Source organism: Falco punctatus (assembly GCF_963210335.1).
Source record: "Falco punctatus genome assembly, chromosome: 4".
In the NCBI taxonomy this organism is placed as follows: domain Eukaryota; kingdom Metazoa; phylum Chordata; class Aves; order Falconiformes; family Falconidae; genus Falco; species Falco punctatus.
This window is the reverse complement of record NC_137583.1, coordinates 4,657,217-4,674,911: the sequence shown is the minus strand read 5'-3', so window position 1 is coordinate 4,674,911 and position 17,695 is coordinate 4,657,217. Positions and strand designations below refer to the sequence as shown.

Sequence of the window (17,695 nt, the reverse complement as noted above, 5' to 3'; positions counted from 1 at the left end):
AACTGCTTTTCTAAAAATACTACTTCCCTCCTTTCAGGATTTATTTTGGAAATCCTACCAAAATAAAGTGACCACAATAAGTCACTTTACCAGGTGAAGAGTGATGTATTCTTTACTTCACTAGCTTGAAGCCAGACTTTCCATTAAAACTCCGAAAGTCAAATTCATCCCTGCAAAGGTTGCTGCAACGATCACGCATGCTGAACTAACCAACCACAATTCCGTCTTAAGAGATTCTTGTTTCTTCTGGGATTGACTGGAGATTGTGTATGTAATATTTTTACATCCAGCCACATGATGGCGCTAGAACTCAGTTTAATTTCATTAAACTGGTTTAACAGCCTTTTGGACCATAAAGTAATTAAACTGAACTGTTCACAGTTTCCATCATCCAGGACTACCTTCGTATTCTGTCAGTTGACAGTTTATACGACTATTAGAAGAAAATGGTACTTGCCATACACTTCTATTCTGCAGACGTTTTGCTTGAAATATAGGTAAGCTACTCACCTGATGAGCATCCAGATCAATAATTGTGGCTTTAGACACCCCTTGTACTCTTTCAAATAGGAACTGGATATAGAAACAAATAAAAAGATGGAGAAAGTTACAAAGTTAAATGCCAGATTAAACTGCAGGCTTGAAGCTTGCACAGCATATTACTGTTCTGATTTGGATGTAGTGCATGTCTATTCATTTCATTCACCAAATAAATGGCTAAATTATTCTAATATATTTAATTACAAAAGCTCTAGTTATTTGACATAAAAAGACAATTTTTGTGGTTATACAGTAAAAAACCCTATACATTTCCACCAGATGATATGCATGAAAAATGCATTTCAGTCATCTGTGCAGGTCTATCTGCTTACCGGCAGAGAAAGTCGGTGAAGAGAGGGAATAAAGACACTTACCTTCTCTTTCTCCCACAAAGTATCAGACACAACATAGGATCAAGGACCTATCCTTCTACAGAATTCCACGCTAATTTGTATAACAGGCTCCACAAATGAGGCATAAGCCCAATGGCACTGAGTCACACAACAGAGCCCAGGGTAAGGAGCCCTGTTGTAGCCATACTGGCTCTACGCAAGTGTGGCCGGCACATCTCAGCATCCCACACCAGTCAGACAGAAAAGGACAGGTCCAACTAGGGATTATAAAGCTGACTGTGGCATTGGTGCTGTCAGAGGCTGCAGCAGAACCAGTGACAGCATTGAGAAAGCAACAGCAACAACTGTGGCTTGGGACAGGGTGAAGCAAGAGCTGCACAGACCCCCAAACCAGCAAAGAGCTAACTTCATGAGACACAAACGACAGCACAAGTGCAGGAAGGGAGAAACAGTCCACTGTGATTGCATCCAACTGAATAAGCATAAAATCCACCATTTAGGAAAAGCTGCTGTAGGGATTGTACGCATTAAAGCCACTTTTAGTAACATAATTCGTTTCTTATTCCACATCTGCGACGAAAAAAACATATTTTAATTCTTTGAATCTTAACTTGGACAAGCTACTATCTTTAATATAGATTTTGTATGAACTGTCACCCACTATAATTTCTTAGTCTGCGTTTTAATGGTAGGGAAAATAGAACACTGTGGATTACTTTTCTGCAAATTACCAGGAACAGAAATTAGATGTTATGTCATCTAGTGTGCTGCAATCATTACAGCTTTTTAATGTTTGATTATTACTGATACTTTATAAATATTCTAGTATACAAATATACCACAGTACATTTGATAAAAATAAGCCCAAATTGCAGAAGGCTCTTGCTTCAGCCTCTCAACAGCTAAATACCAAATGTATTCACTCACATTGAGTGATTATTATGGATACACTCACATTTTTATTCATGAATTTGAACCACTCTGAGCACTGCACAGTGCAGCTTGATTCAGGGAGAGGATTTCTGTCTCTGCATTCATCTTGATTGTAACCATTGAAACTACTGTGGAATTTTCACGTTCAACTGTAAAGCTAGGATAATTATCACTGAGGATATTAAAAGTCAATCTGGTTTGATTTTGAGTGGGTTTTTTGCAAGGCGACATTACTAATGCAACTGTAGTGGCTCTCATTTGCATTCATAATTCTGACCCCTGCAACTCTTCCCTTCCACTTAACAATACTGCATATGCATTATGTTCTACAGCATCAAGTACCACACCACTGTCCTATTCCTACCAATCTATAGATGGCTTTATTTTCTCCTATTAAGATGCAGATTAGTATGTGGATTTTTTTCTGTTTGCACAAACAGTAGAAAATACTGGTTTAAGAATACTTCTTACCTTTATAGCCAGTGTGATATCAGCATATGCACAAAATCCTCCACCTTTGTCACTTGAACAATGATGAAAACCACCCCCTAAACATAAAAACGTTGAAGACGTGAAAATCTAGATACTAAACATAGACAGTCTTTGCACAGAGACAGAGATCACTTGCGTGTCTGGCACTTTTTTTTTCCCCCCTTAGCAAATACCACACCTAGAGCTGTTAAACCCTTACCTAGCAACACAAAACACCTCACTCTGTTTCTGTACGTATCTTCTTAAGTATAGCCTATCAGACCATCAGGCAAAGGATCTGCAGATGCCCAGCTTAAAGGGAACTGTCCCTTTCATCTAGCAACCACCCTAAGAACTGAGAGCTGTACATGTCACACATGGTACCCTGTAACAACGCTTTGGAAGTTCAGCTTCCCCCAGGCATGCTGGAGTTGTACAAAGTTCCTGTCTGTACTGAACACCAGATCAAAAAAAACCCAAACCAAGTAGTCTGGTGTTGTCATTATCTGCACATGCCATTGCCTTCTGCAAACACTCAGACCAGAAGAAACTTTAAGAATTCCTATTTAAAACACAGACATACGCCTAACAAAAAAAGTACTTAGACCTCCCCCTCCCAAAACATTTTTTTTATATAATAAATCAGAAATTTTTACTGAGAAACCCACTACAAATATCTAAGGAAGAAACTTAACAAGCTCAGTTTACATACCAGTAAATATGACAGGCTTTTAGGTTTTTTTTAAATGTCCTTTTAATTTTTAATATTGGATATTAATTTTGTAAAAGATGTGTGTAACAAAAAATGGAAAAATCCCAGAATTTGAGCTGTATGAAAACAACAAGTCAAGTCTTAAATGACACAAAATATTGCTTCAACAGTTTGCTGATTTTGCACTGCTGTGTGTTAATGAGCAGCACAGCAGATTCACATTCACTATATTCTTCATAATTTGTTCAATCAAGTCTTTATCAGGAAAAAGTGCACAGCCAAAAATAGACACTAACAGGTTCAGCCCCACTCTCCAGCCTATGGACCAATCCTTTGATCTGGAGTAATAAATAAATTAGCTGACGAGAAGTTCTATGAAAATTATTTTATAATTTAATAATTACAATAATATAGTTATTGAAATATTTACATTTAATCTAAACATTTTTTTCTTCATTTTTTCCCCACTACTTTGATCCAAACACTTTTCCTTATATATGATATTGTATCACTATTGGGTAACTTTTTTTTCTTTCAAAAAAAATTTTATTTGATTATAAAATCTCAGTATGGGTGACTGTGCATGAGAAAACAAATCCAGTACATATTCCATGTTTTTTGCTTGAGAGCTGATTTTAGTTAAACACAACCCAGTCACTTTTTATTATTATAAACAGATTACACATCATGCTAAATGGAAATAACATGATTTTAAACACGCTATTTCAAGTATCATTTAAGGCACTACTATTTGTACTTACCCACATTGATCGCCCAGCCTCTATCAACAGCAAGTTTTCCTGCCTTCAGAAAATTACAGTGAGAACTTCATGAATTAACGAGGCAAGCATTTAACACTGTCTGCTTCCCCCCCCTCCAAAATGGAACACTTGGCATTTGAATATGCCCACTGAATTTTTGTGTGGTTTACCGCTGCAAGTCATTGAATCAGATTGCTGAATACAAACCATACAAAACTATCCTCAGCCTAATTGGTTGAAAAAAATTTTGATATTTCATCTGCATTTAGTTCTCCGGCAGTTGAACAGATCTACAACTGCACTTTACAGAGATGAACATCGACCTCTAGCAGACAAAGGAAAAAGGGCAAGTACAATTGTTGGTACAAGTAAAAAATTAGCAAGAATCTCCTAATATCCTTCCTGTTCATGTAAAAACAGGAGAAACACTTAAGTAGAAATCCTGAAAATACAGATTAACATAGTTTCAAGCTGGGAGAGGGGACAGAAAAACACTACAGTATGAAGTGTCCTGTGACTTACTTTGAAAAATATATAACATGCTTAGTATAGAATATTACCGATCCTTTTCCCCCCCCGATACAGAAAAATTGTGCCTGTATCTTTTCTTTGACCTCAGGTGACATTCAGGGAAGGGAAGGTATTGACAGAGAAGAAATACACAGGGCTTAAATGATTAAATTTTAATTGAAGAACCTAACCTATTTTGGCCAGGAAGAGTCAACCAAGTGCTTCACTGCAGTATTCCCTACGTGTCATGTTAAAAAAAAAAAAAAGATATTACTAGAGATGCAACTAAAAAAAAAAAGGAAAAACAGATTATTCTTTTCCATAATCATGGAAATAACGTATTACACATCATACAAGAAAAGAAAACATATTATCTGTGATTTAGTATACTTCCTAGAAATTCCTCACCAATAATCAAATCTTCCCACATGTCCTGGTTGCAGCTGGGATGGAGTTAATTATCTTCTTAGGAGCTATGCCAGCAAAAAGGCTGGAGGGGCACTAGGAACTGGGAGGGGACACGGCCAGGCCAGCTGACCCCAACCAGCCCAAGCAGCATTCCATACCATGGGACAGCAGCCTGGCATAGGTACCTGGGGGTGGCCGGGGCGGGGGTCGCTGCTCGGGGACTGGCTGGGCATCGGTTTTCCTTCCTCCTCTCCCTCTCGATTTTATTCTTTCCCTCCGCCTTTTCATTCTAATTGTTATTGTCATCGTTGTTATTATTGTTCTTTCATTTTTACTCTATTTCAATTACTAAACTGTTCTTAGCTCAACCCTCAAGTTTTACATTCCAGTTCTCCTCCCCATCCCTCTGGGTGAGGGGGAAGTGAGCAAGCGGCTGTGTGGTATTTAATTACCAGCCAGGATTAAGCCACAACACCATATCACTAAAGAATCATTAAAAAGCACAGAAACTCAACAGGAATTTTCATGATAAATGGGACCATCAGGAATAGCAGAAGATTGTACTTCTGACTTGTACTGCACAAGTGTTATTATCTAATGAATCAAAACTGCTTGTAAAGTACGTATCCATTATCCCATAATGAAAAATAAAAAAGGAAAAAATAACAGTGTGTGGCATCAAGATCAATCCAAAAGTGATCAGTGATGTCATCCATATTTTAGGAGGCATGATACACAGACATAACAGACCACTATTGTCTCTCTCTGTTACATGACCACATTTATAATACTAGTGAACAAACATTTATGAATTAAACATAACACAAGCACAATGAAAAACATCACAAAACTATAAGAGAGCATTGACTAGTTAGAACCAAGTTGAAATAGAGTTTTTTAAATTTCATACACAGGTACTGTAAAGACCAACCCTCTAGAAATACGAGTTACAATACTAGGAAACTCTAGACCCTTCCCAATTACTTTTCTACCATTTCCTTCATTCCTCATAACTATTGCAGAGACAGACAGGGTAGCTATAATAAGACTATGCACATTCCTATTCGGACAGGACCTTGCAGACCAAAACCCTGTATATCTCAATAACCACTACTGACTGCAGTCAGAAATACAGCATAGAAGAGAGGACTGACCAGAGTCTGAAGTGATGCTGAAGGACTAAATGGAGACAGAACGGAGCTGCTTCTTTGGCTGTGAGTGACAACCAAGAATTTTTAAGCACCCTGAACTACATGAACCACATGAAACCAGAATTCTTTCTCTCTGCTGCTATCCAGTCTGTAACATCAGGCTTGGTTTGGTGTGGTTTTGTTTGTTTTTAAAAAAACAAGTCAAACCAGCCCCGAACTTCCCAGTAGTCCACTGAAAACAAGAGGACTACGGAGGCAGCACCAAACTGGTTTTGCTGGTGTCTCCAGCTCCTGCTGATAAACTGCCAAGAGAAAGTATTCCAGGTGGTTTATTCAAGTTTGCATTAGGGAGACTCACTGTGTTCTGCTTTATTATCTCTGGTTTTGCCAGTTAACACCTACTAAAGTGGTTAGTGCTTTTTGTTATCTAGTCTATTACCATAACCCAGTAAATCTAAAGATTTATCCAGAACCTAGCATGCTCTTTGCAAACTCATATACTTAAACTGTCCTTAAAGGTTGTTTTAACATTTTCAGTAGTTTATCTGGTTTTCTCATGCTTATGCAGGCTTTTAGGCTTCAACAAAAGCAGACATTGTTACACCGTACAAATACTTCCATGTATTTCCTTACCTCACTATTCTCTGACTTTAAATAACATGTACATCCATGAAGACAAAGCAACACAAGAGAATTAAAGCAGAACTAGCAAATAGGATTTAAGAGGCAAGAACAACAATAGATGGAGAAGGAGTCCAAGTTGGGCAAGATATATACAATTTTTATTTTATAAAAAGACACTTGCCACTCACAAGCCTGAATTAAAACCAGACTCAGCAACCTGTAAGGATACTTGAACATGGTAAATGTCACAGGATTTACTATTGTTCTAATGATCTAGGAAGAAACCACTGGCCATTTTCATTTAACAGCTCAGAGCAATAAGCAGCATACTCATTTCATTACAATTTCAGCATCAAGAAAGTGACTTTTTCATCTTTCCCTCTACTATCCCCGTGTTCAAAAGCTTGCTAGAAATCTTCCTTTGCTACTATTAAAATTCTCACCTACGCTTCCCATCATAAACAGGATTTTTCTGAACACATGCATATTTTGCAGCTACCCTGAGTACTTCACACTGTCACAAAGAACTACTTCATGTAAACATAACATTCCCCATTACAAACAATAAAATGCACCAGTCTGCAACACAGCTCTACCATGAGGACGTACTCTTTAAGAGCTCCAGATTTTTAAATACCTGTGACCAGAATTTTGGATATTACACAGGGAGTTACAATGACATGCTTAAAACAATTAAATGGCACTGTTAAAAGATGTTTCTGAATCTTAACAGTAGATAACCAGTCACAAGTTGTCCAGTCCATTCTATTCCCTTCTCTACTACCTTTCGGTAACAAAACCCCCACAACTGGCAGAGTTACTTTTCCATAGGCACTTGTAAACACATCAGCTGGATGGGACACAGATTTAACAACAGAGTACTACAATACTGAAAGAAACTGCCTTTTTTTCCCTATAAAGAATCAGACACTGAGTAGCTCTATCATTGAAAAAGTAAATACAACAGAAAAGCAGTCTACTTCATCTTGCCTTAGAAAAAATAAAATAAACTACTAACAACTGGCTCTCTATTTTCATTTCACATAGTAAAACCCAAGAGGGCTGAAACTTAACAGTGCCCAAATCCAGTTATACACACAAACGATAGTAACAACAGTTAATCTCATGGCAGCCCCACAAAATTAAAGAAAACATGGAGAACTGCTTCACTAAACGTTTGGGCTCACTCACATCATTCTAATAGGTCAGACTCAGATTCAACCTTTTCCTTGTTTCTGAAAACCACGCTGTGCTGCATTTTATGCACTAGTCACAGAAGAACTCTGCGTTATTATCTTTAATAAATTCTTGATACATCCACGAAGGTAAGCATTTAAAAATATGAAACCTTGATTCCAGTGCAGATGACTAAGTACCTACATTTCTGTTGACAGAAATGGGAAGCTACCTATTAGCCTATTTCTGAAAATAATGCCATTACTATTCATTTATGCCTTCCCAGTCTCGCTCACCTTTAATATCTAGTGGATGCAAGAAATTGTATTCTCACATCTGGCACAGACCTGCTCTGAAAGGTTTGCCAACTCACAGAATACTGTTCTTCAATAACTGGCTTCAAACAGATACCAAAAAAGCAACATGGGCTTCCATCCTTTTCACATGCACCCACTGTAACAGCTCCCTTCAGGAAGAAGAGCTAAAATGCAGCAAAGATCTATTTGCACCATAATATTAATGATTTCAGATAGGTTTCTTTGTCTTCCATTTACATAACATTTACAGCTCAGTGCCTGCGAAGAGAGATCAGAACTGCTACCACCTTCCTGCAGCATCACGCTGTATTGTTTCTGAACTCTAGCTCTAGTACCACAATGAATGATAAAAAGGGCAGAAAAGGTTCCATTAATTACCAGCTTACAATTATGAAGGCATCTTCTCCTTCTTGGCTCCATCTATTACCCATTTTCTTTCCTCCTACTTCCTCAGTATCTCTAATGGCAATCCTCATGCAAAATTAAATGTCTGGCAACACTTGCACAGCTCTTCTGACCACAGCACTAATATAACTAAATTAGAAAACAATTCTGATAAGGTGAAATGGGCTACATCTCATTTGAGTTCAGCTGAGCTGCTTATGTAGTGTTTACAATAGAAAAAAATAGATGAACTTAACTTTAATCATTAAAATGAGCAAGGTGGCATGATTTTTAAATATAAACACTCACCTAGCCTCAAGAGCACCAAACCATGCATCTCTTCCCAGACAGTATTGAGCGGTTTGGTAAATACGTGCTTTACAAATTGGTTCTATATTACCAGTTTTGAAGCTTCCCATTCCTAGAATTTGCCTGTATTTGAATGCTGTGCAAAACTAATTCAGTTTCTGCATTTGCCAAAGTCCTGCCATACCTATCACTGCTTGCCCAAGCCGCCCCTCATTGTCTCTTACGCTTCTGCAAATTACAGACCATTAAACCGAGTATGTCCTTCACCTTGGCAGTGGCTAACAAGCAGCAAACTTTGCTCATGTTTAGGACTGCACACTAGCTCACTTCCCTTGACAGGCCTCCAGGGCTGAAGCCTTTGAGCTATACAAAATATTACAACTCACAGGTTTATAGTTTTGATCAACAAGTTTAAATATGAACGAAGTGAATCAAGAGCACCTTACCATTATTGTTCCTCCTGTCTGGGTTCGTAGAGGCTTCAAAACTTTTCTTTGAACAACGAAATTGGGAAGAAAGGCAACTGGTGGAATTTCTGTGATTGTAGCCACAACAAATGACCACTACAAGGAAGGGAAAAAGGTTCCAATTAATGTAGCCTAATTTAATGACAATGTTTAGATCTTTCATCGGTTGCTATTTCCTGAAAAGGAGCTCACTGGTCCTTAGCAAGATTTTTAATATTTTTAGATAGAGGTGACCACAACAGTCCTTATTAGTAACTTCCAAATAGGTTTGCCCTCGAGTCGTTAACTACGAGAACCATCCCTTTCAATCACCACCACTAAGTTTTTCAGATTTTAGCATCAAGTGGTAAGAAATCAGCAATTTTTCAGCAAGCTAGTACTTCAGAAAATCTAATACCCCTAGGATTGGGAGGAAGAACTGTAAAGCGTCCTTCAGCAGTACTAACAGCAAGCTACGCTTGATACATTGTTCAAACCTAAAATATCTTTTCCTGTGTCAAGTCAAAAGGATACACCAAGGAGAAAGGAAAAACAGACAACTCAACTAAGAAGTTCAAATACTTTAGTGAACACACAGTGCCAATTTTAGCATTGAGAACTGATTAAAATTTATTTAGCATATTAAAAACTTCTGGAAAATGTTTCAAGGAAACGTTTTGTTAAGAAGTCGTATCATCAAGGACACAATTTGAAGGTTAAAACACAAAATATTTGCAATATGTAAATGCTTTTTTTGCAAACACATAGAGATTATTCAAAGAACTTCTACAAACATTGCTACCAGCGATAACACTTCTAAATATATATCAAAACATAACTCACAAACAAGAATATACCTCTTCAACCAATACTGAAACATTCAGGTACAGAGAATTTGACACCCTGTACAAGGATTCTGAATAGATCCTATTTTCTTCAACACTAGGAAATTTAACTAGATTCAGTACATTCATTGCCTGATTACCACTAGCTGTCTGTTTACAAATGACAGGATGTACAAGTGGTCAATTTTAACCAACAACAATCACATGCCAATTTCAGAGTCCTCTGATATTCGAAAAATACCTTAAGATACTTTGGCTTCCCTGTTATCAAAGTTTCAAGTACAAAATACTGTTGGGTGGGGTGGAGGGGCGGCATCATTCATAATGTTCTTAATTACTAACCATATTTTGTCAACAGTTCATTTTAAGCTCTTACTACTTTTATATTTGTAAAGACATTATTCTGTTACCATACTATCAGCTCTACATCATTAACAAAGCACTTTAAATATTTTGTAATACAGTCAACCTTGATAAAGGTCCTTTTATAGTATCTTTTCACTTTTAAACAAGCACAATGAAAAAAAAACCCTAGATTCAATCCTGTTGTTCTAAAATGGAATTGGAAAGGTCACATTTGGATAAAATAAATTTTGACCTCAAATGCAAACAATAATCAAACAAAAACAAAATTTCAGAAAGTTTTAACAGTTTTAAAAAAAATTTAATCTCAACAGGAAGAAGGGGAAACAACAAAGACCCAAATTAACACATAAGCTGCTGCAGGTTTTTAAGTGAAAGCAAGAAAACCACACATGGTAGAAGAGTAAGCAAAGCCATCTCTTTACAGCTGAGAACATTTACAGAACAGTACCAAGCCCAAAGACATTCACTGCTACAGACTTGGTCCTTTACTGTGTTTATGTAATTCCTTGAAAGAGAACAAACCCTTCATTTTTTTTTATTTACAATCATTTTTTGTATTCTAATTGCATATACCAGAAAAATATCAGTTACTATTTCTTTTGGTAGATACTTGCTCTCAGCCATCATCAAATTACTGAATCTCTTAAGACAGTTTTGTAGACATATAATTATTTAACTTAACAGAAATTAAAACTTGGTCTGGATTCAGGGAAGAAAAATAATCACAGATAAACACTATTCGATAACATGCCTTCACTTACTCTTTTTAGTTATCAACTCCATTTAACTTCTTCATTTCATTTGCTAATATCATAAGACTTTTTAAATTATTCACCCTCCTGTGTTCTGGATAAATAATTCAATGTATGAATTTAAGTTTCAGTTTTCAAAAAAAATTCACTCCCTTATTTCTTAGAAGGAATGAAGAAGTCAGGTTAACCCTTTACCAGGTACATTTTGCTTTAACACATGCCTTGTACTGTATTAACTACTAGGCAGTATCATTAATTGTGTCGAAGTGTAACACTAAACCAAGATGTTACCCCAAAACCACAACGAAACAAAACCAAAAAAACCCAAACAACTTCAAGTATTCTTAATTTTCCTTGCTTAAACCCAAACTCTGTAACAACATACACATTTAATGAGGCTATTCTAGCAGGACTTTACTTATAAAGTATTACTACTATTAACTTTAATTCCTTAACTATGAGAACTCTTTTTAGTGAGGTTAAATGACCTGACAAATTATTTCAAATTGTTAGTGTTCAAGGCCTAAAAGTTAAACTGAAAAACTATTATTAGGAAGATAAAGCTAAAGTAGTTGGCTTTTGTGCTGATACATTCTGAGTTAATACAAGCAGCACATTAATGATCAAAACCAACCTCTGGTGTGTTGCCTTTTGTTATGCATTCATTTCATTTCAATATTATAAAATAGCCAACCTCTCAATTTTTTTAAAAAAGAAAATAATGAAATTTTGTTCTTTAGTATCTAGATTTACACTGTGTTTAAATCTTTGATATGCTCCTGCAGCTAGTTCCAGCTTCAAGGGAAAATTCACAGACCTAGAAGTCTAACACCAAGCAATTAACATGATTATATATTTAGAAGCTTGCCTGAGTCTATCTTCATATAAAGAAAGTATGGTTTTAGCTTGAATTAACGTAAGATAAAATCATAAAGGAGAGTAGGAAGCTTGTAATTTCCACAAAAATTTCCAGGGCAAGTTATGAACGCACTAAGATTAGTAGAAGCTGATGACAACCAGGTGACACACCCAAGAAAATGAAGCAGACAAAAAATTTTGGTGCATCAGTCTCCCAACCAAAGAGTTGATAACACTAAAAAGAAACAAACAACTGTTAACCAAATGCGACCTTATTCTTAAGAGAGAGGTTTGCTAGTTGCTTTAGCTGCAAAGAATGCCCTACAGCATTTGCACAGCTGTTTAAATACTGAAACATGTCAGACTTGTACCCTGTGACTATTCTTGTTCAGTGTTTTCTCCAAATATACTCAAATATTATTATCTTGACAAAATATTTTTGTATATTCTTAAAGACCTTTACTGACACATTAACAGTTACATGAAAATTTAGGTTAAAAGGATCAAATACATGTATCTGCCCTCATGACCTTTTAAATTAATGTTTTACAGCAAAGCACCGCTTGCCTAATAAACCTGTCATTAATGACGTTTGAAAAAAATTGAGCAAGGAAAAAACAATGTAGGGAGGAAACAGAGACAACAAACAACAGCACAAGAACTGCATGAACTGAGGAACTGGACAGAAAAAGTTTAAGCGCTTCTGAAGATGCCCATCTTATCCAAACCAAAACCATGTTTCCAGCTGCCAAGCCACCTGTGGTTACTATTGCAATGCACACAGCCCAGGATGCATTCTGTGCTGGCTGCACACCTGAAAGTCACAAGTATCACAGGCTGAACCAACTAATTTACTAGCCTGCTTCTACTTCCTTCATTCCTGAGAGCCCTAACACCTTCCCAGGCAGGCTGCCAGTACCACATTGTGACAAACAGGCAGGGACCTCTGGTCTCTTGGCAGATGTGCTCACATGACCGGGCAAGTGTCAAAGCACACAAGCACCAGAAAATATTCCCTATAATCACATCACTCCACTGTTCACTAGGCATAAAAAATTACACTTATATTAAAATGATTAACTTTTTATTTGTAAACCCACATAATTTTCAAATCTATAAAACATTAAAATGTAAAAACTTAATTGATTGATCACATGGTCTGAAACTAGCTTTAACCTCACTGCCTATCTCCTTAAAAGTTTCAGAACTTTGATACGCTGGAAATTCATTATTTTACATAACACTAGAAAAAGGCAGGAAAGTGGGAAAGTACTGCAAGCATATTATCCAAAGTCCAGTCATTTCCTTAGAGATCCAGATTCTTCAAAGGAATAACTGAGGGGGAATCACCTCAATTCAAAAGGTCAAATTTTGTTGTAAGGACTAGTCATATTACCTATAGCAGGGAAACAGGAGATCTTCCTTCCAACACAGGACTGATTTCCAGTACAGTTTGATCTACTTTGTGCACACCCTTCTGTTTCTCTTCAGCCAGCCCCCAGCCAGCTGCTGCTGCTGCTAAGATACTACACACCACCTCTTCTTACAAGCGTATGGAATTTCCTACCAAATTCATGCTCAAATTTTAAATGGAGAATACTCAAGTAATTAATTATTTTAAGAGACCTAGGCATTCCCAGAAACACAAGCACCTTTGTTGTCTTCAGAGCTGATCTAACACAGAACTATGCCATTTATTGGTAAATTTGTATTTTTCTGGATTTAAAAGAAAACCAAAACAAATAACAAAGACGACTTCGGATGAGGCAACATGGATGGTACCCACAGCCTTTTCATGTCAAGCCACATTATTTTTCATTTGCAACTAAGGATTTTTATCTTCGCTTCTTGGCAGGAATTTACTGGCGTGACTAGTACAACATCCTCCGGTTTTTGCAGTTGCAGGAAATACTCTCTCAAGAAAAGGGGAAGGGGAGATACACAATTAAACACATCTGAATGCACCAAGACACAAACTATATAGACAATTCCCTATGAAGCCATCCTGCAGGTACTAAAAATATTATTATGGTATTCCAAAGTGAGCTATGCACATTACTACACCCTGCTTCAAAGAAGTGATTCAGTAAAAAGAGGTGGGTGGCTCTGTGGAATTAAAAGCTCAGTATCAAGAATAGCTGCAATAAGTTCACATCTAAGGATGTACGAAATTGCACTAACTTTATAGCACTGAATGAGGAACCATAAGAGAAGTCAGAAAAAGAGTAAGAGTGTAAAAAGTTCACACAAATAATAGGTCTCTTACACACAAAAATAAAATATTCCAGAAATAGAAGTACAAGGACTCTTTCACTGTGGAAGGGCAAAGGTGACTCAAAATAACTTATTCTGAATATGAACTGGAAGACTATTTTTCACACAAATCCCTTCTCTGCCCTCTAAATAGAGTTTCAAAATAAAAGCAACATCACCTGTGCTCATCTATCATCCAATTCCACCTACAGACAACTGAATATATTCAGAAACAGAGATCTCACATGTTTATGTTTTAAAGTTACACTGAAGTTTAACAAATGGATGTTTCATTTAGAAATAGCCAATGAAAGCTCTTTATCCCCTGTGAATATGTAATCCTGTATGAACTGGTATTGGAAACCTTCACACACAGGTAACATGCAAGGTTATGCCCCTACACTGATCCTTCTACTCTCTCCACACTCCCCTACACTGGCAGTGTCTAAGTATGAAGCCAGTACTTCCCCGCACAACAGAATCCCTGCACAGATGCTCCTTTGAGATTACATAAAGCCCAAACCCATAAAACAATACTTGCTTTATAAAACATCAGATTAAGTACTCCTTTTTAGTGCTCTCCAATGTTTTTTCAATTGCAGAACTGCATTTTACCAGAGTGAATCAAGATTTACATTTTTGAAACTAAAACCCTGGTACAAAGGAGAATATTATCTACATCTCAAACATTAAAATCTTCCTTATGTTCATTTAACCTTCCTGAAATATCATTTCAGGTCACCTGTGGAGCATGGTAGACCCTCTACACTATGAATTGCCTACCATTTCTATGTTTTTCTTTCAGTATTCTCAATGACAATGTTATCGATATCAAAATACACCATCCCATAATCTGTAATCTTGACTCTATAACAAATCCAGTAGGATATCTGTTGCCTTTGACACTAATTCCAGACAGTTTGCTTGAAAAACACTTTAATATGTACAGCACCTTTAATTTATTAAGGTAGCGCCTTGTGTGAACAACCAAGAGATCTTCATCAGTAGCTTCCCGTGCCTGTACAATCAAGTCATCTGCAATTAGTTTTTCTTCTGAAACAGGAGAGAAATAACAATTGGCATTGTATACCACTGCTTAACTTCCCATATTCCACCCTGCCAAAGAAGCTGCTTTGACCTTTACGTGATAAAAGTTGTTTCAGTGCTTTACATTACAGATGAATTTGTTTACTCAGAGTTTACTAATTTCCCAAATACATATCCTCTATACATATTAAGCTATTAAAGTAGCATGTATATCCTAAATTCTGATACACTCTGAAAGCTTTCTGTAAACATGGTAACTTCTTGTTTAAACTGAAAGAAGAGACAGGTAGTCACAGCAGATGGACAGACACAAAAGAATCACAAGACTCCTTACAGTCTAGGGCATGACATACTGGGGAAACGTTGGTGCTCATACCATCAAATACTCATCATTTTTAAACATGCTTTAAGAAATTCCACAGATGACACTAGTACTTAATTCCCTACATCAGAGTAGAATTAAAAAAAAAAAAACCAAACCCAAACAAAATAATTGCTTGGATGTTCATAGAAGCAAACATGCTTAATTAGGGTATTTCTGTCACACCCCTACCTCCATTTGATTTCAAGAAATACTAATGACAGCAATTATTTCTTCCCCTTAGAGAGCAAAAGGTAGTTTATTTTAAAACCTAGTTTTATAAGAACAAGGTACAAAATATCACTCCAAGAATTCAGAATGTGATTATAGACAATACATTTGAACACATACATCTGGGCATACTCGCCAGAAAGTTCAAATTAGGGTCAACTACAAAAGCCAAGCAGTGCATATGATCACTACAAACAACAAATACAAGGCATCATGCTGATCTTCCCAGACAAATTTTGATATTTAACTGCTGCATGGCTGCAGTCTTCTAAGACCGTAACTTTTTTCTAACTTTATACTTGGAGGAGGAAGAAAGCAACTCACAAATGTGAGAGATTTTGTTCTGAAGTGTTATACAAGAATGGTACCTGCAACAATATTTGTTTTGGCAGGCTTACATCTCTCCTGACTGAGCCTTGAGAAACATTTCATTCACTGGTGTCAGACAGAAAGCCAAACTGCTAACAGTTTCATTCTTGACGAAGGAGAAGGTAACTGTAGAAAGACTTTCACTGGTAATTTGCTAGAAGATGATAGGGAACAGTGTACGTCAGCTGTTGCCAAGAGTTGTCAAAGAGCCAGAGAAAACCAAGAGCACCTTAAGGTATCCTGTGGCTTCTCTCTCCTTCACAAAGCAAGGAGAGTAAAACAATTGGGAAAACTGATTTTTTTGTGAAAGAGAGTAAAGAGTGGACACCACACAGAAAAGAGCTAGAGGAAAAGATGACACCAAGCAGGAGCAGAAAGGCAAAGGTTTTGATTAGTTAAGAAAACAGTCATCGAACCCAAGACTTAATTAAGGTTGACAGGGAAGATCCAAAACTCAGCTACTAAATGGAGTGTTAGAATTTGTTTAGCCTTGGCTAAATTAACACAAGACAGCCTAAAGCCAGAAGGGCAATACTTCCAACTGCAAAAGACCATCAGTTGAAGGAGTCATCAACCACATAAATGGAAGAGGCCTGGCTCTTGGACCACCTTTGCCTTGGCCAGAGAAAAAGCCCTTTTTTTTTTTTTTAACTTGATCACAAGCTTAAACTTTAGAAGAAGAGATTCCAAGATTTTATAGGCCCTGATCCCAATCTTGGTTCTTACATTTGTATTTCCTTAATGTGTTTCTGCCTTTATCTTCCAACAGCAATGAGCACCATCACAAAGTGTTCTGCCTGTCACCAGAGGCGTTTCAAAGCTCTTCCCAAACATTATCAGAGTAATATCATAAGGTTGATAAAGAATGGATTTATACAAGCTGCACTTATCTTTCAGCCTGGAAAGTGCCATTTGCCGCCAACACACTGTCTGCAGTCCAAGTTGAATAACTGAGTTACTTAACACCTGTAGTTTCACAAGCCACAAGGAATGACCCTGCTCTTGTTACACCAGGTGTTAAGCAATGGCAGCACAAGGCTATAGCAAGCTATGCAAAGTACTCCCAAACTGCAATTCAGATCTTGCAAGCTATACCATTTGTAAGCTTGCAGCCAACACAGGAAGGATTTTCCATTCACTGATACAAAACTGAAGTCCACGTCCTGTTTTAGAGCCAGGCTTGGTCCTCTAAAGAAAGAAAAAACTGTAACTGCAAACAGCAGCTATCCTCAAGAGGAAACTTAAAAGGAAATATTGCTCTCATACATCAATTTAGAACTGAAAGTCTCTGAATCATTAAAAACCTGTTAAGTATTAAAACATGGCACCCTGTGCTACGTCCATAAGGCTCTAGCATTCTGCACCTAACAGGCTAGGCTGCAAGTCAAGATTCTGGTGCTTACTTCAGAGGTGGAAATAATTCTCAGATGTCCTGTATGAATGTTTCTTGTAAAGGCCAAGCAATGAAATTCTGCTTACTTCATGCTTTCATTCAAATCACAAAGACCAGAAATATTT

General features: G+C 37.0%; 1 protein-coding gene across 4 annotated transcripts in view; it reads right to left on the bottom strand.

Moving 5' to 3' along the window:
- The window catches only part of HDAC11 (histone deacetylase 11), a 31,978-nt gene that overhangs the window by 10,259 nt on the left and 4,024 nt on the right, over positions 1-17,695 (bottom strand). Inside the window, exons 3-7 of one of the 4 annotated variants that reach the window (XM_080387107.1) lie at positions 15,122-15,222; positions 9,096-9,212; positions 3,771-3,813; positions 2,298-2,374; positions 511-573 (exon numbers count right to left, since the gene is read on the bottom strand). In XM_080387107.1, the coding sequence (XP_080243233.1) occupies positions 511-573; positions 2,298-2,374; positions 3,771-3,813; positions 9,096-9,212; positions 15,122-15,222 (401 nt within the window). The remainder of the gene's footprint in view (positions 1-510; positions 574-2,297; positions 2,375-3,770; positions 3,814-9,095; positions 9,213-15,121; positions 15,223-17,695) is intronic. The other 3 variants (XM_080387109.1, XM_080387108.1, XM_080387110.1) reach the window with 3 other exon arrangements.